Here is a 22519-nt window from a genome sequence, read left to right as displayed (position 1 = left end):
AGCAGGCTCCATGCAGGGAGCCCGACATGGGACTCGATCCTGGGTCTCCAGGATCACGCCCTGGGCTGAAGGCAGCGCTAAACTGCTGAGCCACCCAGGCTGCCCCTAAGTCCATTTTTTAAAAAATATTTTATTTGAGAGAGAGAGTGCACACAAGCTGGGGGAGAGGCAGAAGCAGAGGGAGAAGCCGACTTTCTCTGAGCAGGGAGCCTGGCATGGTGCTTGATCCCAGGACTCTGAGATCATGACCTGAGCCCAAGGCAGACTCCTAGCCAACTGAGCCACCCAGGCACACCTGTATTAAGTCTTTGGAACCCAGTGTTTTTTTAATGCTTATGGCACATCTCAGTTGGGACTGGCCATATAACCAGTCAACAGCCCCACAGGGGTAATGACCACCATAATGGACAGCACAACTCTAGTGTGTACATTAATGCAGTATTTTGGGTAAATTCTTCACATTTTTACCATATCTGCATAAATTATCCTTTGTTTTAAAAATTGGCTTCATATACATAAATATATAAATATATAAATATAAATATATATATATATTCAGCTAATATTTATTGTGCTTCTACTACATGTCAAACCCTGGTACTAAGTACCTGAGATACTCCAGTGAACAAAAAGATTCCTGCCCTTACCAAACTTACCTTCAAAGCCCCTCCTCATTACAGATAGGTTGGCCTCTAATTGATGATCCAAAGTGAGGCCATCACTTTGAGTGGAGGAAAAATATGAATAGTGGTTGATACTGGAAAGATGGGTAGGATTGAGGAGACACATGAGGCAGCTTTCTCCAGTGATGGTGAAGTTCTCAACCTTGAGAGAAGTGGGTTACTCCTCCATATGCCTCTGTCTCTGTGAATGTACACTTAAGATTTGGATTTCAGGGATCCCTGGGTGGCGCAGCGGTTTAGCGCCTGCCTTTGGCCCAGGGCGCGATCCTGGAGACCCGGGATCGAATCCCACGTCGGGCTCCGGGTGCGTGGAGCCTGCTTCTCCCTCTGCCTGTGTCTCTGCCTCTCTCTCTCTCTCTCTCTCTCTGTGTGACTATCATAAAAAAAAAAAAAAAAAGATTTGGATTTCATTGTATGTAATTTCACCTTGGAAGAAAAAAAAACAAAACCGAAAAGAGCCGTAAACAAATACTGACCTCTAACTAATGATATGCATGCCGAAGTGTTTAGAGAGAAAGTTGATGTCTTCAACTTTCTTTTATTTTTATTTTTTCTCCAGGTATATTGAGATGCAACTGACATATGACACTGTTTACGATGTTCAATGTGTTGATTTGATACATGTGTATATTGTGAAATGATTACCTCCATCCGGTTAGCTGTCACCTCCATCACATTACATAGTTATTTCTTTCGTGGGGTGAGCACATTTAATATCTACTCTCTTAGCAACTTTCAAGTGCTAACTATAATCACCATGCTATACATTTGATGCCTCCAAATTTTCAACTTTGAGAAGCACCAAATTTAAGATGATCGGTGGGTGGAGTAGAGATGGATATGTGATATAGCAAAATGTTAATAGTGCAATCTAGATATTCTCTGCACAATTCTTTTCATTTTTCTAAATGTTTAAAAAAATTTCACAATAAAACGTGGGCAAGAAAAATTCTAGCCAGATCTTGTTGCCTTCTGAAGGCTCTCAGCCTGTGTCAGAGCTCGGTATAGAAAGGGAGATGGGTCAGATGCCTGGGTGGCTCAGCGGTTGAGCATCTGCCTTCAGCTCAGGGCATGATCCCAGGGTCCTGGGATCGAGTTCCGCATCAGGCTCCCTGCATGGAGCCTGCTTCTCCCTCTGCCTGTGTCTCTGTGTCTCTCATGAATATATAAATTAAATCTTTTTTAAAAAATGAAAGAAAGGGAGATGGGGGGGTCACCTGGATGATGGAGTTGGTTAAGCAGCTGACTCTTGGTTTCAGCTCAGGTGGTAATCTTGGGGTCGTGAGATTGAGCCCTCCACACTCAGCATGGACTGAGACTCTCTCTCCCTGGGATGCCTGGGTGGCTCAGTGGTTGGGCGTCTGCCTTCGACTTGGGGCCTGATCCCAGGGTCCTGGGATCAAGTCCCACATCAGGCTCCCTGCAGGGAACCTGTTTCTTGCACTGCCTGTCTCTCTACCTCTCTCTCAATGTGTGTTTCACATAAATAAAAATATAAATAATAAAATAAATAATAAAAAGACTCTCCCTCTGCCCTTCCCCCTCAAATAAATAAGTAAATAATAATCTTTTTTTTTAAGAAAGGGAGATGAGGGATAGAAAACGTTTAAGAGGTATGAGCAAGAAAGAGTAAACTTCTCTCCTTGATAGATAATACTTCAAAAATGGGAAAAAGAGGGCACCTGGGTGGCTCAGTTGCTTAAGCACCTGCCTTCAGCTCAGGTCATGATCCTGGGATCCTGGGATCAAGCCCCACATCAGGGTCCCTGCTCAGTGGGAAGTCTGCTTCTCCCTCTCCCTCTGTGTGCTCACGTGCTTTCTCTGTCTCTCTCTCTCAAGTAAATAAATGTATAAATCTTAATTTTAAAAAAAAAAAAAAAGGAAAAAGGGGGATCCCTGGGTGGCGCAGCGGTTTGGCGCCTGCCTTTGGCCCAGGGTGCGATCCTGGAGACCCGGAATCTAATCCCACGTCAGGCTCCCGGTGCATGGAGCCTGCTTCTCCCTCTGCCTGTGTCTCTGCCTCTCTCTCTCTGTGTGTGTGTGACTATCATAAATAAATTAAAAAAAAAAAAAAAAAGGAAAAAGGTTGGACTTTCCCAGCATGTGGTTCAATGCTTTTTAATTCACTGCCTAAAATTGTCGCTCATATCATGTGGCTAGAACAATGGGATGCCTTGTCTCAAGGACACATGTTTAGGAAAAACAACATCTGCCTGTGCCTAAGCGCCCCCATCCAGCTGCTGTTTTAATAGGAGAACCTGGGACACCTGGGTGGCTCAGTGGTTGAGCATCTGCCTTCGGCTCAGGGCATGATCCCGGGTTCTGCGGATCGAGTCCCACATCGGGCTCCCTGTGAGAAGCCTGCTTCTCCCTCTGCCTATGTCTCTGTCTCTCTATGCTACTTATGAATAAATAAATAAAATCTTAAAAAAAAATAGGAGATGGACACCTGGGTGGCTCAGTGGTTGAGTGTCTGCCTTTGGCTCAGGGAGTGATCCTGGAGTCCCGGGATCGAGTCCCACATCGGGCTCCTTGCATGGAGCCTGCTTCTCCCTCCTCCTATGTCTCTGCCTCTCTCTCTCTCTATGTCTATCATAAATAAATAAATAAATAAATCTTTAAAAAATAATAAAAAAATAAAAATAAAAATAAATAGGAGAACCTATCTTCCCAATATGCCTTCTAAGTGCTCTTGGGGAAGTCTGTGTTCTTCTTGTCCCATGACTCTTCCTGGTTGGCGCTGGGGACACAGTCATTTCCCTGGGGTCCTGGCTGAGTATGGGTGATGAACTTCTCAGCTGGAGGCCAGACCTTCTCCAGGCTCCACGTTTGGAGGTGTCTTGTACCAGAAGGGCTTGCAGAATCTCCCTTGAGCCCACTGTGGCTGGAACTGGCAGGAAGTCCCATCTGTAGAGGTTGGGGTGGGTGGTAGGGGGTTCCCTCACCTATGCCCTCCTGATTCTCCAGCTCTGCCAAGAGAGCTTATCTCCCCAACCCTGTCCCTTCTCCTGTCATCACCACCTCTTCCATCTCAATGCAGAGAATAATCACGATGACTGGGAACCAAATAAGAGCCAGGATGTGATTCCAGACCCGTCCACCTCGAGTCAGAGCTCTTCAGCCCCGTCATTCTCCTGGTTGACTAGAGATAGTCTATTAAAGCTCCATGGCCTCAGTTCCTGCATCTGGAAAATGGAGGGGGGATCACTCTGGTACCCCACCCCTTTCTGTTCTCCTGGTGCTGTAAGGATTTCACATAGCAGTAAATGAAAAGCACTCCAAACAGTGTCTGGCTCATAGCACACACACACACACACACACACACACTCTCTCTCTCTCTCTCTCTCTCCCTATATATATATATATATATATATATATATATATATATATATATATATAATTCATCATTACTAATATCACTATAAGCTATCCTGGGAGGGTGTGGGCCAGAAGAACATGACCCAGACAGGAGAAAAGCCTTCAGGGTAGAGAGACATGGCTTTTGACTCAGTTTTTTAATTTTTTTTTTTTTTTTTTTTTTTTTTATGATAGTCACAGAGAGAGAGAGAGAGGCAGAGACACAGGCAGAGGGAGAAGCAGGCTCCATGCACCGGGAGCCCGATGTGGGATTCGATCCCGGGTCTCCAGGATCGCGCCCTGGGCCAAAGGCAGGCGCCAAACCGCTGCGCCACACAGGGATCCCTGACTCAGTTTTTTAAAGAAGGATGAAACTTCTACAAAGAAGATGGGGGAGGAAAAAAAAAAAGAAGATGGGGGAGGGAGATGGCATTCCAGGAAGAGGGCACAGTGAAAGCAGAAGTCTAGCAGCTTTGGCAGGAAGTAAAGTTCACTAGGGAACCATTTAATAGCCCCACCTGGCTGCAGCATTTGGGCAGGAAGCCAGGAGAGGGAACTGGAGGTATGCAGGAATGGGCAGGGCTTCAAGCCAACTACCCAGGGGTGTGCTGACAAGGCCTGGGAGGGTCCACTCTGGTCTGGCTTCCAGTCTCGCTTTTTCACATCATCCCATCTCTTGACACCTGGACCCCATGCTCCAGCCACCACAGCCACCTGGCTGTCGGAACAGACTTCATCAGAGTCTCTCTTGCTTGCTGTTGTGTCCCCCTAGAAATGCTGTTCCCAGCACCTCCTCCTCTTCCCCTAAACAGTGCAAATGCCACCTCCCCCAGGATGCCTTCCCTGGGTCCTTAGCTAAGGAGCAACACCACCACATGATCCAGTCATTTCCCTCACTGCACGCCTCCGATTGTGAAACTATCTTGTGCATAATGTGTACTGGCTTCTTGTCTGCCTCACTCCATTACACTCCCAGCTCTGTGAGGGCTGGGACGTTGTCTTCTTCAATGCTGGATCCCCAGTACCTAGAACACTGCCTGGCACTTAGCAGGTGCTCAGTAAAGATTTACTAAAGGAAGAACTGAAAGATTTGTATTATTTTTTAAGATTTTATTTATTTATTTATTTGTTTGTTTGTTTGTTTGTTTATTTATTTGACAGAGAGATGGAGAGAGCCAGAGAACACAAGCAGGGGGAGCAGCAGAGGGAGAGGGAGAAACAGACTCCCCCTTGAGCAGTGAGCCCAATGGGGGACTCCATCCCAGGACCCCGGAATCATGACCTGAGCTCAACTGACTGAGCTATCCAGGTGCCCCAGAATTGAAAGAATTTAAAACAGGGGAGCAAGATGGTCTGACGTATGTTTTAAAGGCTCCTCTAGGGGCACCTGCATGGCTCAGTGATTGAGCATCTGCCTTCGGCTCAGGTCATGATCCCGGGGTCCTGGGATGGAATTCCGCATAGGCTCCCTGCATGGAGCCTGCTTCTCTCTCTGCCTGTGTCTCTGCCTCTCTCTGTGTCTCTCATGAATAAAATAAAATAAAATATTTTAAATAAATAAATAAATAAATAAATAAACAAAAGACTCCTCTGATTGAGGCCCTTGACCCTCTCAGTTTGTAGAGCGTGTGACCCTGGATCTTGGGGCGGTGAGTTTGAGTCCCCGCTGGGCATAGAGCTTACTTTATTAAAAAAAAAAAAAAAAGACTGATCGCAATGGAAAGAGCATACTGTGTGGGGTGAGGGCAGGGCAGGGAGATCTGGGGACAGACAACAGCTCAGGTCCAGGGAGTGATGATGGGGCCAGGATTGAGGTGGTGGGGATGGGGGGTGAGTAGTGATCAGAAATATAGGATGGAGGAGGAACACAGCAAGACAACTGAAGGAAAGAAGGGCAGGAAAAGCAGTAGGCTAAAAGCTGAAGAGAGAGGAGTCCATGACCTCTGGCCCTGAGATGGGCAGTGGGGGGAACAGAGGTGGAGGGTAGTGTGGGGACATGGAGTCACAGGAGGAGGAGTGGATGCGGGAAAAGAGGCCAAATTAGTGTCTTGGATGCCTGTTGGAAAACACAGGGGTGAGGTCCACGAGGCAATTATAATAATTACAATTATAGTTAAAGTGATTACATTATTCATCACCCATCAAATAGTTGCTAAGCGCTGGGGTCACAGCACCAGCAGTGACAGACAGTGTCCTTCTTGCCTTCATAGGTCTTGTGTTCTGTTGGCAGGGCACTAAAGACATGAATGGGTCAAGAAAGAAGTTTTTTTGTTTGTTTTTTTAAATACGCTCTGGGGCCAAGTGGGGCCAGAACTCACGGCCCAGAGGTCAAGGGTCACTTGCTCTACCAAGTGAGCCAGGCAGGTGCCCCCACAAATATACAGTCTGTCAGGTAGTGATAAATCCTCCGGGGCGGGAGATGGGATAAAACAGGGTAAGGGGATAGAGAAGGGGGGCATCGTGCTGCAGAGGCCTGACGTGCAGGAAGGGCTTTATAAATATTTGTTAAATACTTAATGGCAGGGGATCCCTGGGTGGCTCAGTGGTTTGGTGCCTGCCTTCAGCCCAGGGTGTGATCCTGGAGTCCCGGGATCGAGTCCCACGTCGGGCTCCCTGCGTGGAGTCTGCTTCTCCCTCTGCCTGTGTCTCTGCCTCTCTCTCTGTGTCTCTCGTGAATAAATAAAATCTTAAAAAAAAAAAAAAAAGACTTAACGACAGAGAGCAGAAAGTTGATTTGGTTTGTCTTTAGGGAGATAATCCAGTTAGCCTCCAAAGATTTCATCAAGTTTAGTTTCTCCTATCCTGCAGCGGGGGGAAACTGAGGTAGAGGGGTATCTTAATGACTCAAATATAGTGATGAAAACCCAACCAATCCCTCCAAAGGCCTGTAAACGGTCTTTCAAGGTGGGTGAGAGGAGGAGGCGGCGAGGGGGGAAAGCAGAGCAGCGCCCATTGACCTATGACGTCATCGGGACGTTAAATAGCGTAACATCACCTGGACGTAGCCCCATTTCCCTTCCCGGACAGGTCCTCTGGTACTCCCGGACCGCCTGAATCAAGCCTCTCATTGGTTCCCCGTGCCATCAATCTGTTTCATTCTTGCAGTCTTCCGCCCTGCCTTCCAGAGTCCGCCTCTGATAGGCTAACGCGGCCGTCACTTCAGAAAGGTCCGCATTCCTTCCGCCTTTCTCCAGGAGACCGAAGGCGAGGAGGGTGGGTCCCAGGCCGCGCCCACCCCTGAGGCTCTGCTTCCGCCTGTGATTGGCTGCCCTGGGTGCCCGTCGCTACGCCACCCGCCTCTGATTGGTGATCCAGCCGCCGCTCTGTGCGGCGCCGGCTCCGCCCCCGTCGGGTGTTTGTGGTGGGGCTGCGGAGTCGCCGATCCCGCCGGAAGCGCCAGGACAATGGGGACCCGGGACGACGAGTACGACTACCTATTCAAAGGTGCGGTCGGTGGGACACAGACGGGCGAGGGGATGGCGGCGAGGCAGCGGGCGGGCGGGCTGAGGCTGCGCTCCAGGCCGCTGGGCCCAGGCCGGAGCCCGAGTCTTGGGGCCCGGCGGTTAGGCAGCCGGGAAGGCCGAGGCAGTTCGGGCTCGGCCAGCTTTGGGCTGGAGTGCGCGGCCGTGCGGAGCGGGCGGCCTCGGGAGGCCTGGGGGCCCTGGATGCGCCGAGGCGGGGCCGGGGCCCGGAGGGGGTGGGGCCCCAGGCGGTGGGAGAGGCCGTTAGGGGCGGAGCCTCCGGGGGCGGGGCCTCCCCTGCATTTGGCGGGCCGGGCTGGGTAACAAGCGGCCTCCGTGCTGGGGGCGGGGCCTCAGGAGGTGTGGCTAAGGCGCGGAGGGCGTGTCCAAGAAGTGGGCTGGGACTGGGCGCGCGGGGTGGGGCTCTCGCAGAGTGGGAGGAGCCTGTTCTGATTGGTGGCAGCTCGCCTGGGGGCGGGGCCCGGAGAGCGAGAGGATGCGAGGGGCTGAGATGTGTGATGGGGGGGCACCCTGGATTGGGGGGCTGACCTAGAACTGTGCGGAGGGGCGCCTGGCGTGGGGGGAGGAGTGTGTGTGCTGGGCTCAGGGGATAATAGCCACCTTCTTTTTTCTGTGGATCCGGAAACTGAGACCCAGAGAGACAGGGCACATTTGAAAAATGCTGGAGCAGGATTTGAACCCAGGTCAGCCGTAGGCTTTAGCCTGGCAGACCACCTCCCCCCGCACCTGCGTCCCCATGGGCCAGGCTTCGGCCAACCTGCTGCAGGATCGTCCCTGCCCAAGGGACAGAGGGCTCTAGGAGCCTCCAGTGCGGCTGTGGCAGGTCAGGCAACTGCTGCTGGCCGAGCTCCCTCACCCTGCGGCTGGAGCTGGGGAGACTCCTCCAATCGCTGGGGTTGTGGCCTGACTTGAGTCACAGGCTTTGGGGGCGCCCGGCTGGTTCAGTCTGCAGAGCATGCAATTCTTGATCTCTGGGTTGCAAGTTCAAGCCCCAGTTTGCGTGTAGAGATTACTTCAAAATAAAATCTAAAAAAGAAAAAAAGAAAAAAAAAGTCACTGACCTCACAGTGCCTCCTGTGCCAACCTGGGCTTTGGCCAGGTCCCGGGCGGTCTGTTCTGGGCTCCCTGGCTGACAGTGGTTGCCCATGAAAGCTAACCCTAGGCCCGCTTGAGGCACCTTTGCCTCCTGCCTGCAGTGTGAGGGTCTGCTCTCACACCAGCTGTTGGCACCGTCCCTTCACTGGGGAAACCTGACTGCCCCTGGGAGCGCAGTCCATGTCCATCACTGACCATCGTGTCTGTGGTGTCCTCCCGCATGCTGGGGCTGGAAGCCTGGGGGCCTTGGAGATGTGGAGAGTGGGGGTGGCGCACTCCCTACCTGGGATGTCCATGTGGTGAAAGGCTTCTGGGCTGGCAGAGTGCCTACACAGAGGCCCAGAGTTGTCACGCAGCATCATGGGCCTGGGGAGCTGCATGCAGGCTCATATGTCACTGGCAGGTGAAGCTGTGTGGTCAGCAGGTATCAGGCCAAGGCCCTGATGCCCACAGCACTCTGGGGTGTCACATGAGAGCTGGGGGAAGCTCTGCCCGGGCTTTGGGGACTGGCCACAGGTGGCCAGGACTCCATCCTGCTGCAGCTGGGGCCAGAGGTGGCCGTTCCCCAGGTCCCGGTTGGGTCCCCCCTGAATGTGGACTGCCAGGGCCAGAGGCATTTCCCCCAGTAGTCACCTCCAGCTTTCTATGGCCATTTCCCCCTTGTTATTTTCAGCCGCCTGCTGATATAAATAACCCAGCTCGAGTGTTTGCACTAGTCATCTTTTTGCCCTTTGGGTTATTTCCTTGAAGTATGTTCCCAGAAGTACAGTTACTGGGTCAGGGGCAATGGAGCGGCTGTGTGCTTCCTGGGACTCATCTCCAGAGTCCACTTCCTGGAAGCACAGATCTGGCTTCGGTGGCAGCAACTGGCGCGGTGGGGGGGGGGATGTTAGGAGCTGCCTGCCCTGCTGCCCTCCCCCACTAGCCTCCTTTTCTCAGTCAGCAGGTGTCCTGCTGACCTTCTCAGGCAGGGTTAGGAGTGAAAGTGGAGCCCGCAAGGGCCGTGTTTCCCAGACTGCGGTCATCTGAGACCTCCTGTTTACACGTATGTCTTGTTGGCGGTCTCCGTGCTATCTGCGCATATTTCTCCTGAAATCCCCTCAGTTTTTTACTCAAACAGGAAAAGGAAACTCTGTGGGTCTGGCACATAAGGAAGGAAAGAAGCCAGCAGGTAGGCAAGCCACTAGGGACACATCACCTGCCACTGGTAGACAGTGTTAGATAGAGGCGTGGTCTGTCCCCCAGACCCTCCTAAGAACCCCCGTGGCCTTCCCTTGGCACTCCTCCCTCGGGACACGGACTGCCCTCCTTTTAGCTCTCCCGCCACTGCCTTGGTTATTTTGGCAGCCACATCACACGTTGGCTCCCCTGACCTCTGAGACCAAGGCCAACAGATCCCCCCGGGGTGCTTTCCCCACATGCTGTTTGTGTTCCTGCCTGCACATTCCCCCGCCTCTCCCAGGAGAAAGGTTGTTTATTTGTACCTAATTATAGATCCTCACGTTCCTCCTGCTAACATTTTATCCGTCAGCCATGGGCCATTTCCCCAGCCTACAGATCAGCCCCTGGGGGCACCCCTGACCTCTGGTGTGGTCCAGGCTGCAGGATCCACAGTGGGAGCAGCTGTGTCCAAAGGGACACCAAGGACTCCCGAGAGCTCCCCCAGCCACTCATCCTGCCTACGAGGATGTGGGTTGGAGCGGGGAGCTGCCGTGGTCACCCAGGGCCTTGTGCACTGGGCTTTGTCCTCCCCAGTGCCACTGTCCTTTTGGGAAAGGGGGCGAGGCGAGAGTAGCAGCCAGCCCCCAGGAAGCAGGCCAGCCCCAGTGCTCACCCTCCTGGCTCTCCAGCCTGCACCGGGCCCCCACCAGACCCACTGGTAAGGACCTGAGCACAGCATCTTCCTCCACTGGCAGATGGTGGCCTTGCCTGTGCCCCGGCACTGGGCGCCTCTCTGTCCCCTGCTCCATTCAAGTGCCGGTCCCTGGGGCCTGGGGTGGTCAAGGCTTGGCTTCCTGGAGGAGAAACAGGGTCCTGCTCTGCCTGGGGTAGGGAAGCCAGCCCCCCACCCAGATGGCCATACAGCCCACTTGGGTGTCAGAGTGTGGGGCCCAGGGGTTCCACACTGTCATGGGCAGGTCAGAGGACCCAGGGCTCCAAGAGGTGCCAGCTCTTCGTTTTTGCCAACTACATTCGCCTTCTCTGCCAGCCAAGTGGCACGTCCATTGGGGCCGTTTCCCAGCCAGTGAGGCCACCAACTTCTGTGGAAATTCTACGGGCTGTGTCCTCAAGGGCCCTTTATTTCCCCAAGACAACGGGTCACTTGTGCCTTGGACAATGCTGTTCTCATTCCTAGCCTGCACGGGGGGCCAGCCTGGCCGCTGCCCCACTGGCCACCTCTCTGCGTCGGGCGCCGTGTGCCGGGAGGGTCCAAGTAGCCCGGCCTTCCTGCCGTTCATCTGGGCAGTGGCTGGTGGCTCTCATCTTGCTCTGGCCTCCACTTTCTCACTGGGTTACGCAGGGCCAGCAACTTGGGCACTCTGGGCTGAGTGTCCCCAACTGTATAAGCATTTGCTCCTGGGGTGGCCCAGAGAAGGCAGCCACAAAGCCTTCAGGGCTGGGCCTGGCCCGAGGTGCTGAGGAGATTGTTGGCTAGGCCAGGGCAGAGTTGATGCTGCCTGAGGCTAGAGGCTGGGAAGGGTGGGAGGGGCTGGAGGGGCCACAGGACAGGGCCCAGAAGGGACCCTTGGCTCATTTCCTGCTCTGTTCCTGAGGGTGTAAGAATTGTGCGCAAACCTCTCCAGCCCTGGCCAGGTTCCCCTGGCCCCGTGGGAAGGAGGTGAGGCATTGGGGGTGTGGGTGGTGGGCCCCACAGCATGGTTGAGGGCCACAGACCCGTGTCCATCACCTCTTTCCACCTTTCTCTGAGGTCAGCAAGAACACGCCTTGTTATCGCAGGTCACACGGGCTGGGCCACATGGTGGTTTGAGAAGAGCGGAGAGGCCTGACTTGAGGGGTTTTGAAGGATGAGCAGGAGTTTGCCAGCTACTCAGGGCCAGGGTGCCCCAGATGGTGGGAAAGGAGGAGGCTGCACCCAGATCCCTGAGTTCAGCCCTGGACGCAGAAGGCATGGGTTCAAATCCTGATGGACAACTTTCCAGCCAGGTGGCCCTGGGCAAGTCACTGTCTGGTGAGCATGGCTAGGAGGTCGGAGCGAGCCTGTGAATAGGCACGGGCCCACAGTGCCTTGTGCTTGGGATTCGCCTGCTTTCTAACCCATAAAGGTCACCTGCGACTCACGTGACACGGTGCCCATCGAGGGCTTTCTTGGGACAGGCTCCTTAGACGTTCTTCTTGTTCTCAGCCTTCTTGACTCTAAGGCAGCCAGCCCAGAGAGGGTGCGGGGGCCTGGGGGTGGCCTCACCTGCCCGCTCCTCCCCGGTCACCTGAGGAGGGTAACCCGGGCGGCTCCCCCGTGTGAAGGCAGGTGGGCCTGGGAGGCTGCACCAGCCACTTTGGAATTTGTTCTTCCAGCAGACGTTGATCGGATGCTTCCTGTGTGCGGGGAACTGCACCAGGTCCCGGGCCGCCGCAGGGAATCCGATTGCCTGAGCCCCTCGCCCTCGTGGCGGGATGGCCAGAAAACAAAGAAGTCAAGGCTGGCGGCGGGGGGGGGGGGGGGGGGGGGGGGGGGGGGGTGGCTAGGCAGGCACCGGGCGGGTACCCGGGAAGAACGGGCCCAGCGGAGCGCAGGCGCCCCTGGGTATCTCCCAGGCCGGGCGAGGAGGCCCAGTGGCCGCAGCAGAGTGGGCGGGGGGGGGGGGGGGGGCGAGGGGGAGCGTGGGGAGGGCCCTGCCGGGGCCTGCGGGTGGATTTGCACTTCGCCCTCTGGGAGGGCTGTGGGCGGAGCAGCGGTGGGACCGGCTGGGGTGCCCAGGGCCGCCCTCTGGTGGCCTCCGGGAAAACAGCCTGCTGGTTGGCTGTGAGTAACCGCAAGGACGCGGCCCCGCGGCTGGTGTGGACCAGGGTGGGGGCGGCGAAGGCGGTCAGAGGCCGTGGGAATTGGGGCATGCACATCTCCATTCGAGGAAGAGCTTTTTACTGGTGCTGTGGGTGACCACGCCTACAGCCCCCACGTCTTCGCATTGGACAGACCCACCCTGGGTGCCAGAGCCCAAGATCCACATGTGGGGGATCCATGTGGTCTCTCTGGCGTGTCTGGACAGACGCCGTGTGTTGTTTCTTCTGCGTTGCACATCACCCGGGGGTGCCAGCGGGGCCCACACACCGTGCGAACACAGACATGACACGCAGTGTGTCTCGGGTCCAGGGACAGCCTCTTGGGCTCACACTTCTCCTGGAGCGTCTCACGTGGCCCTGCCACAGAGCCTGGGGAGCCTTGGCCCCTTGGGACAATGCTTCTCTGGCTGGGGCAGGAACCTTGTTAGAGAGAAGGATACCGGGAGAGGCTGGAGGGGCCTGCTCTGCTGTGCTCAGGACTCGTGCTCCGGATGTCTCTGCAGGAAGGGCTGGCTCTGGGGGTGTCAGGGTGGCAGGCTCTGTGCCTTCATGGCTGCGTCTAGAGGGCACATTCCTGTTCCGCATGAGCCAGCTCCGACTGTGCCACGGCTGCATGTGGGATTGCTTATAGCAGCTCCCTGTGAGGGTGGGCGTGGGGGCGAGACTCCTCATTTCCTGTTACTTAGAGCTCTGGAGACCGGCCCTTCTGGTAAGAACCTGGAAGAACACTGGTCATGACCACTCCCCGGCCTGTCTTAGCATGCTGGGTGCTTGTGGAGTTCTGATCCTGCCATTTCTCCTTGAGTCCCCCTCTTGCAGAAAAGGCAGCCCAGAGAGGTTAAGACATACCTGCTGAGATGTCTGGGTCCAGCCCTCGCAGTGGGGGCAGCCCTGCTCCGAAGGACCGGAGACAGCTGGGGTGTTATGCCACCCACAGTGGCTGTGTTTGCAGAAGTCCTGAGCCCCTGTTTGCTTCTGCACCAGGGAATGTGGTGCCCTGGGCTCCAGGATGGCTCCGACTGCTCTGACATTGACTTTCAAGTTTGTGCAGCACCCAGTGCCCCTGACAGTCCTGCAGGTGCACATGGGTGGTGTCTGGGCCTTGGCTCGGGGAAGCTGGCCTGCAGAGTCTCACCTATGTCCCTCCTGCCCCCCAAAGTGGTGCTCATTGGGGACTCGGGCGTGGGGAAGAGCAACCTGCTATCACGCTTCACCCGCAACGAATTCAACCTGGAGAGCAAGAGCACCATCGGCGTGGAATTCGCCACCCGCAGCATCCAGGTGGACGGCAAGACCATCAAGGCGCAGATCTGGGACACCGCCGGGCAGGAGCGCTACCGTGCCATCACCTCCGCGTGAGTGCCGGGGCTGGGGAGATGCAGGCAGCCACGGCGGTGGGCTGGTGGGCCTTGAAGAACGGGTAGGAGTTGGGCAGGAGAAGGGGAGAGCACACCTCTGCACAGCGGGCAGCCCAGGGTGGTGGGACAGGACCTCCAGGAACTGTGGGACCATTGGGGAGACCAATACCCAGTGTTGGCCACACTGTGACCCTAGGGTAGCCATGTCCTTCGCTCCCTCTGACCCCTGGAGTCCCCTGAGGCTCTGATCTCTCTGGATGCTGGCCGCACGGTGAGGGTCACCTCTCTGTGGTCCTCAGCCAGTTGTGTCCTTGGGACTCCCTCCACCAAAGCCTGGTCACCTTCTCATGTCCCTAATCCTTCGGGGTGGACATGTGGCCATCTGTCTCCTTGGTGGTCGGGCTGGCTGAGCCACGGTGGGCATCAGAGGTTGTGCCCAGCAGTGGCTCTCTCCTTCTTCCTTTTTATGAGTGTCTTCTGACCCCAGGTCCCAGACTTCTTCCTCTGGCTCTGTATTCCTGAGCTGAACCTGGGGAGCAGAGCCAGAACCTCAGGACACACCTGTCTCCCTCGAAGCTGCAGTGGCCACCCCTTGAGCGGGCCCTGTGCCTCCTGCTCTGTGTGTGGGGGCCTAGGGGCTGCTGCCCACAGAGCCCGGGCTAGGGGGTCGTGGGGGGCCCTGGCAGCTGGCTCACGCCCTGCCCCCACAGGTACTACCGCGGTGCAGTGGGCGCACTGCTCGTGTATGACATCGCCAAGCACCTGACCTATGAGAACGTGGAGCGCTGGCTGAAGGAGCTGCGGGACCACGCCGACAGCAACATCGTCATCATGCTGGTGGGCAACAAGAGTGACCTTCGCCACCTGCGGGCCGTGCCCACTGACGAGGCCCGTGCCTTTGCCGGTGAGTCAAGCTGGGCTGGAGCAGGTGTGGCCAGGGGGCCTGCCCAGGCCTTCCCGGGGCCACATTCCCCAAAGCGAGATGGTGACTGAGGCGTTGGAGAAACATCTGGAAGGCGGGCAGCTGCCCTGCCCCCCAGACCCCTGTCGTCTTCTCTGTCTTGGCTATGGCCTCGGTATCAGCTACCCCTTCCTGAGGTGTGGTCATCTCGATCCTATCCCTTTGGCCCCAACCATTCATTTCATGGGCCAGGCAAGTGGGCAGGCAAGCAGGGTCCCTGAGAGGATGCAGGGCAGCGCCCCCCTGCTCCACCACTGCTCACCTGGGCCATATTCTTTTTGTTCCAGAAAAGAACAACTTGTCTTTCATTGAGACCTCAGCCTTGGATTCCACCAACGTAGAGGAAGCTTTCAAGAACATCCTCACAGGTGGTCACAGGGCCTGGCTGGGGCCATAGTAACCCCAATATGCCCATCGTGGGGGGGCCTGGGAAGGGCACCAGCCACTCTGACTGCATGCTCCAGAGCACAGCCGGAGAAGCTTTAGTCTTTAAACCTGCAAGTCGGTCTGGACACGGGACAGATGCGGCGTGCTTTAGGGATTAGGCCAGATCCTGGCCCTGCTGGCACTCAGGATGTAGAGACCCCTTCCACCCAGCTTCTGCAGGACCCCTCTGCCATGGCTCCACCAGAGAGCAGCCAGCTCGGTTAGCCAGGGGGACACTGGGCCCCGAGGCCCCTGGGTGCTTATTCTGGGAGGAGGGGGCCTCTGATCATATAGGACAAGAGGCCAGGCCGGGGGTACATCTGTGACCAGACACGGGTCCCGTTCTTGCTGAGCACACAGTCAGCATTGGGTGACCGGTGGGAGCCTGTCTCCCCCTGCCCTGCCATGATGGGGGCACAGTCGGGGCCTTTGAGAGGGGTTTTGAGCTCAGCCTTGGGGCTGCTCCCCGGAGGGCAGGAGGTCCAGATGAGCCCCACAGGGGGACAGTCATTGTGGGCGACCACACAACGCACTCACCCCATGTTCCCCTACCTGCAGAGATCTACCGCATTGTGTCACAGAAGCAGATCGCAGACCGCGCAGCCCATGACGAGTCCCCTGGCAACAACGTGGTGGACATCAGCGTGCCGCCCACCACCGACGGACAGAAACCCAACAAGCTGCAGTGCTGCCAGAACCTGTGACCGCCCCGCGCCTCGTCCGAGCGTGCGTGCACGTCCTCGTCCTCCGCCCGCCCCTCACCTCTCTGTGCTCCCTTGCCCCACCCTCTCTGTCCCTCTGTGACTGGCTCCTGCCCTCCCATCGAGCTCCGCATGGCTGGCCAGGGCCTGGGAAGAACAGGAGTCAAGTGGTACCCGCTGTCCTGCTCAAGGAAAGCTAGAAGCCTGGGTTGCTGCACCTGCTCTTCTTGGGTCCCAGTGTGCATCGCGGCGGGTCGGGGAGGGTGGCAGGACGGACAGGGCCAGCCAGAGGCAAGGAGGATGGGCACACCGAGCAGGCTTTTCCAATTTTCCACGGCAGACTCCAGGGAGCGATCACCTCCCTCCCTCTGCGGCCAGTTGGCCCGACAACTGGCCCCCGATCCCCACCCAGAACCCCGTTCTGAGCATCAGCTCGAAGAGCAAGGCGCCAGGGGGCCAGAGCCGGCGGACACTCTTGGCTCTCGGCACCCCCGTTCCCCCACGCACAGCCAGCAGCGATACACGCCTTCGACCTCTCCCGTGTGTGCGCGACTCCAGCTCCTGCCTGTAGATTTATGCTGGGAGAAGACCCCTCTCCCCCCTCCCCTTCCTTTTGCACGCAGCGCGCTCTCCGGCCCTCCCTCCCTGTGCTCCCCTCTGTCTTGTCTCCTGTCTGGTCAGGAACCTGTTTGCAAGTGAAGCAATATCTCCGTGTTTTGTATATACAACCGCTCTTGTAGCCTTTGGTTTTTTTGTTATTGTAGAGAAACACAGATTCTTTATACACTTTGTAAGATTGACGCCAAACCCCAGCTCTCGATCTCTTATTCTCCCTGTGGCCCCTGCACTGTTGCCCCGATGCCTCATTTCTTCCGCCCGTTACTAAAATGTATAATCCGACTTCCTGTACAGAAACCTGCCACTGCGCCTTTGTCTTCATTTTCTCTGCCAGGAGGCCACGCCTGGGGCCGGGGCTCCTCGCAGCGCATGTCCCGCTGCCACAGGGAGCTGGAAGACTAGGCCCAAGCGCCACCCAGGACAGTGCAGAGGCCCACGAGCTGACCACAGGGCCCTTGGCCTGGTGGTGGTGGGGGGTATCCTCTCTAAGCTGCCCCTGTGGCTGGGGGATGTATTCAGCTTCTTCCCAGCCCACTGCTCCCCATTCCTGGCCCTGGGGTTGGACTGTCCTCACTTCCATCTGCTGCCCACAGCTGCCTCCAGGGGCTCATCCAGGGGATGTTGGTGGTGCCAGCGCTACCCCTGCTGTCCCCATCCTGGACTGACCTTTGGGAAGGGCCCAGTGGAAGGATGCTGGTGACAGAGGGGAGGCAGGTGGCCTGGAGTTCCTCTGCCTCTCCCCAGGGTCCAGCTTCTCCCCTGGTCCATGTGGGCAGAGCCATTTCCTACTATGGAGGGAATGTCGCTATCCCCACAATCCCATCCCTGCACTGACCGTGTGACCCACTGTGTCCCCTCTCACCTGAGTGCCTGCAGCTGTTCCAGATGCTCTACCCTCTGACTGAAGCCACTTACGCCCTTGACCCCTAGAAGACCCACCAGAGACGGGTCTGCTTTCTCCGAACTTCAGGCTTTGGCTGTCCTGCCTGGAGAGCTGGGCAAACCCAGACAGCCCTTCCAGAAGAGCCCTGAGGCACAGGGGGCTGTTCCTGTAGGGGAGTTGGAGTGAGCCAGGGTGTGTGCTCCAGGCCAGGGAGCACCCCAAGCCAAGGCCAGCAACAGGATAGCAGGGGATCTCATGGGGCCACATACACTCCAGGAGCCATTTGCCCAGACCCTGGGGGTGCTGAATCTGGATTTGGGCTGGTGTGCGTGGAGAGGGCAGAGGGTGGGCAGCATCCTCAGGCAGGCCGAGTGAAGTAATGAGGCACCCTGGAGGGTTTTGGGTAGCCCAAGGATCAAATCTGAGCCTCTGTGGACTGGTCAGGTCCAAGGCTCATACCAGGGAACCAGACTGACAACACTGTCCCCTCGGGGGTCACAGTCCAGTGTTGCTATTTCGGTTACTCTGATTTCAGTAAATTAATCCCAGCATGTTCGCTCAGTGCCAGGCACTGCTCTTAAGCCTTTTTTTTTTTTTTTTTTTTTAAATGGTAAAATACACAACATCAGATTGGCCGTCTTGACTATTTTCCAGTGCACAGCTCAGGGGCATTAAGTACATTCAGCATTAAGCAGCCATCCCCACCATCCGCCTCCAGAACCCTTCATCTTGCACAACCGAGACCCTGTCCCCATGAAACGCTGACTCCCCAGCCCCTGGCTCCCACCGTCTGCTTCCTGTCTGTGATTTTGACTCCTCTTAGGGACTTCCTGTAAATGGAATCATACGGTATTTGTTCTTTTGTGACTGGCTTATTTTACTTAGTATAATGTCTTCCAAGGTTCATCCATGTTGTAGCAGGTGTTAGAATTTCCTAATAAAAGGCTGAATAATAGTCCATTGTATGGATATCCCACTTCTTGTTTATCCATTCATCCATCGATGGACACTTGGGTTGCTTCCACTCGTTGGCCATTGTGGATAACACTGCTGTGAACACGGGTGTATGATATGCGAGCAGGTCCCAGCTTTCAATTCTTTTGGGTAGATAGCCAGAAATGGAATTGCTGGGTCATATGGTAATTCTGTGATTAATTTTTCAAGGCACTGTGTTAACCTAAATTATGTTATTTAACAGTGGAGAGGAATGGTTGGGTGGCTCAGTGGTTGAGCGTCTGCCTTAGGCTCAGAGCATGTTCCCAGGGTCCTGGGATCCTGTCCTGCAATGGGCAGGATCCCATCTGCTTGTCCCTCTGCCTATGTCTCTGCCTCTCTCTGTGTGTCTCTCATGCATAAATAAAATCTTAAAAAAAAAAAAAGTGGAGAGCATAGTCTAATGAACTCCCACATGCCCACCACCCGATTTCAGCCAATCTGGTTTCACCCCATTCTTTCCTGTGTGCAAATCCTAGACATCTTCCCCCCCTAAATGTTTCAGTATATATCTCTAAAATACAAAGACTTATTTTGATAACACAACCTCAATACTATTATGCCTAAAGAGATGAGTAGTAATTTCTTAATATCATCAAATATCTAAGCACTGATTATCCTTTTTTAAAAAATATTTATTTATTCATGAGACACACACAGATTGAGAGAGAGGCAGAGACATAGGCAGAGGGGAAGCAGAGCTCCCTGCAGGGATCCCGATGCAGGCCTCGATCTCAGGACCCCAGGATCATGACCTGAGCTGAAGGCAAACACAACCACTGAGCCACCCAGGTACCCTAAGTGCTGATTATCTTTAAATTTTCTTTTTTTTTTTAATCTTGAAATTTTCTAATGATTTGTTTGAATCAGTATCCAAACCCCGTTCCAGTTGGTTCATGTGTCTCCTCAGTCCCTATAGATTTTTCTTTTATCTCTTATTTTTCTTGCCCCCCTCTTTCTGTTTAAAGAAATGGATCATTTGTGGGGCACCTAGATGGCTCAGTAAGTTAAGCATCTGACTCTGGGTTTTGGCTCAGGTCATGATCTCGGGGTCATGAGATCCAGCCCCATGTTGGGCTCCACTCTCAGCATGGAGCCTGCTTGAGATTCTCTCTCTCTGCCTCTACCCCCTCCCTCTCTAAAAATAAAAGAAGGGGGACCCCTGGGTGGCTCAGCAGTTTAGCACCTTTCTTTGGCCCAGGGCATGATCCTAGAATCCCAGGATCGAGTCCCACATCAGGTTCCCTGCGTGGACCCTACTTCTCCCTCTGCCTGTGTCTCTGCCTCTGTGTTGTGTGTGTGTGTCTCATGAATAAATAAATAAAATCCTTTAAAAAAATAGATAAAAATGAAAGAAGGGAGGGGGAGAGGGTCATCTGTGTTGTAGTTCCGTCAGCATTTTGCCAATGGCATCCCTATGGTCTCTCCCTTTTTGCTTTTTAAAAATTTGAGATAAAATTCACAGAACATAAAATTCGCCATTTTAGTCATTTTAAAATGTATATCTAGTGGTTTCTAGGACATGCATAGGGTTGTGAAAACACCACACTATAATTAGGGATTTTTATCACCACTCCAAAAAGAAACCCCCGTACCCATTAAAGTTACTGCCCATTTCCCCTTCCCCTGTCCCTGGCAACCACCAATCTGCATTTTATCTTTATGGACCTATGGTGTTATTCACCATGTGCCTTTGTCCCCTGCATTTCCTGTAAATGAATAGTTAGATCTAGAGGTGGTCATATTTAGGGCTGAGTGCTTTGTAGGTGATGTGTGCACATACCGGGAGGCAGATGGTGGCAGCATGTCTCTTATTTGTGATGCTTTGTAGCTGCTGCAAAGCATCACCTAGATTCACAATCCATTAGTGGTTACAAAACGGTTGTATTCAAAATCTGGCCTCCTGCATTTATTTCTGGAATAAAGAGAAATTTCCCTTCATCTATGTGCTTACCCTCAGGTACAGATTGTAAAGGTCAGCATAAATACTTAATTTTTTCCCTTTCTTGTTAATGTCCGAATTTCCTAATTTTTCAGGATTTTGAGTTGATTTCCAAGAAGCCTTCAAAAGTGACTGATTGCTTTTTAATTAAAATGCATGAATTTAACTCCTTTTTGGGAGCCAAACTTCCAATCAGTGTGCTCAATGGGTATGGAATTGAGTAGGATGTATATGTCTGGGGCTGAGTCTTGATCAGTGTATCTAGGAGTTAGGGTTCACATGGCAGGGGTGGGGGAAGCAGAAAAATGAGCAAATGTATTTGGGATCCTGGGAGTCAGAGAAGGAAGGTTAGAAACACATGAAGTGTCTGGAGTAAATTTTGGTGTTGGATTAGAATTAGGGCTATTAAAAAAAAGAATTAGGGCTATTGGTGTACGCTCATGGTTTTAAAGATGGACGGATGATGGATGGATGGGTAGATGATAGATACACAGGTAGATAAATATCTATAAATAGGTACATACATACATACATACATATTACAATGAGAAAAGTAAGAATTGATACCACGGTAGCTGTCAGGACACCTGGCACCCAGATCTTGGTTTTTTAAATTTTTTTTTTAATTTTTTTTAATTTACTTATGATAGTCATACAGAGAGAGAGAGAGAGAGGCAGAGACACAGGCAGAGGGAGAAGCAGGCTCCATGCACCGGGAGCCCGACGTGGGATTCGATCCCGGGTCTCCAGGATCGCGCCCTGGGCCAAAGGCAGGCGCCAAACCGCTGCGCCACCCAGGGATCCCCAGATCTTGGTTTTTAAATATCGTTCCCCCTTAAAACCGGGGCTCCTTGGAGAAATGGTTGCTTCCAGAGCTGGGACAGGTAAAAATACAAGAAGAAGCCACCTTGGAACATTTTGTGGAGCTAGCACTTACAGAAAAATCATTATTTGGCAACCATTATCTGATAAAAGGCAGGCCTGGCTAACACCTCCATGCCACTCCCTTCTCCCTGCCTCGATTGAGGATGTGATACCTGGAACTGCAGCAGCCATCTCGCCACCACGAGAAAAGGCCAAGAGACTCTCAGAGTCATTGTTTGATCAAACCAATGCCAGCAGCCAGCCTCCTCTAGTATTCTCCTAAGTAAAAACAAAACCCTATTTGTCTGAAATAACAACAACAACATAAAAAAAAAAAAATTGATCCAGTCATGTGTCATCAGTGGATAATATATGTAGTGGTTGAAGGTTTGTTGAGGAACCAGATATTTAATTAATTTCAAAATATTTTCCCATAAAGCACTATTGACAAGTGTAACATACTCTCTCAGGCTGGAGACCTGGCACGCATCATTTTAACCAGGCTGGTCTAGGGAGTGATGGAAGAAATCAGCATTCTCTGCTTCCCGACATAGGCACCGAGAACACTTTATTGCTTCTGCAGTTCCCGTTCCAAACACATAAATCCTGACAAAACATTAGAGATACACAAATTGAGGAACTTTCCACAAAATAACTAGCTCATGCTCTTCCAAAGTATCAAGGTCATGAAAGACGAGTAAAGATTGAATAAATATTGCAGCATACATGACACTGGGAATAGAAAAATATACAGAGGGAACATCTGCGAGGCTCAGTGGTTGAGCATCTGCCGTTGGGTCAGGTCATGACCCCAGGGTCCCGGGATCGAGTCCCATGTTGGGCTCCCCTCAGGGAGCCTTCTTCTCCCTCTGCCTGTGTCTCTGCCTCTCTCTCTGTGTGTCTCTCAGGAATAAATAAAATCTTTAAAATACATATAAATAAATAATTTTTATAAAATACTTTATAAATCTATAAAAATATAGATAGTTTGTATATATGTATATATATATATATATATATATATATATACACACACACACAAAGTGTGTTCTGGAATGAATGCTGGAGCTTTAAAGGACTTTATAGAAACTTTAAGATTTAGGAATTACATGGTAATATTGGATCAATATTTACCT

At 53.4% G+C, this 22519-nt stretch overlaps 1 protein-coding gene across 1 annotated transcript; it reads left to right on the top strand.

Moving 5' to 3' along the window:
- Positions 1–7330: 7330 nt before the first annotated feature.
- On the top strand, positions 7331–16998 carry RAB11B (RAB11B, member RAS oncogene family). Its single transcript, XM_041763085.1, has 5 exons — positions 7331–7484; positions 13797–13992; positions 14706–14899; positions 15244–15324; positions 15941–16998. Exons 1-5 carry the CDS (start codon positions 7445–7447, stop codon positions 16084–16086), a joined length of 657 nt encoding a protein of 218 aa, XP_041619019.1. The 5' UTR covers positions 7331–7444; the 3' UTR covers positions 16087–16998.
- Positions 16999–22519: the final 5521 nt, after the last annotated feature.

Source organism: Vulpes lagopus, chromosome 7 (assembly GCF_018345385.1).
Source record: "Vulpes lagopus strain Blue_001 chromosome 7, ASM1834538v1, whole genome shotgun sequence".
Lineage (NCBI taxonomy): Eukaryota > Metazoa > Chordata > Mammalia > Carnivora > Canidae > Vulpes > Vulpes lagopus.
The sequence above is the reverse complement of the archived record's forward strand: the minus strand, read 5'-3'. Positions and strand labels throughout refer to the sequence as shown.

What these genes read in the sequence shown, in the direction of transcription:
- RAB11B (XM_041763085.1), top strand. Translation starts at nt 7,445, where the DNA reads ATGGGGACCCGGGACGACGAGTACGACTACCTATTCAAAG. An exon ending in CGAGGCCCGTGCCTTTGCCG is followed by an intron (nt 14,900 to 15,243) that starts GTGAGTCAAGCT and finishes TTTTTGTTCCAG; the next exon opens with AAAAGAACAACTTGTCTTTC. An exon ending in TTTCAAGAACATCCTCACAG is followed by an intron (nt 15,325 to 15,940) that starts GTGGTCACAGGG and finishes CCCTACCTGCAG; the next exon opens with AGATCTACCGCATTGTGTCA.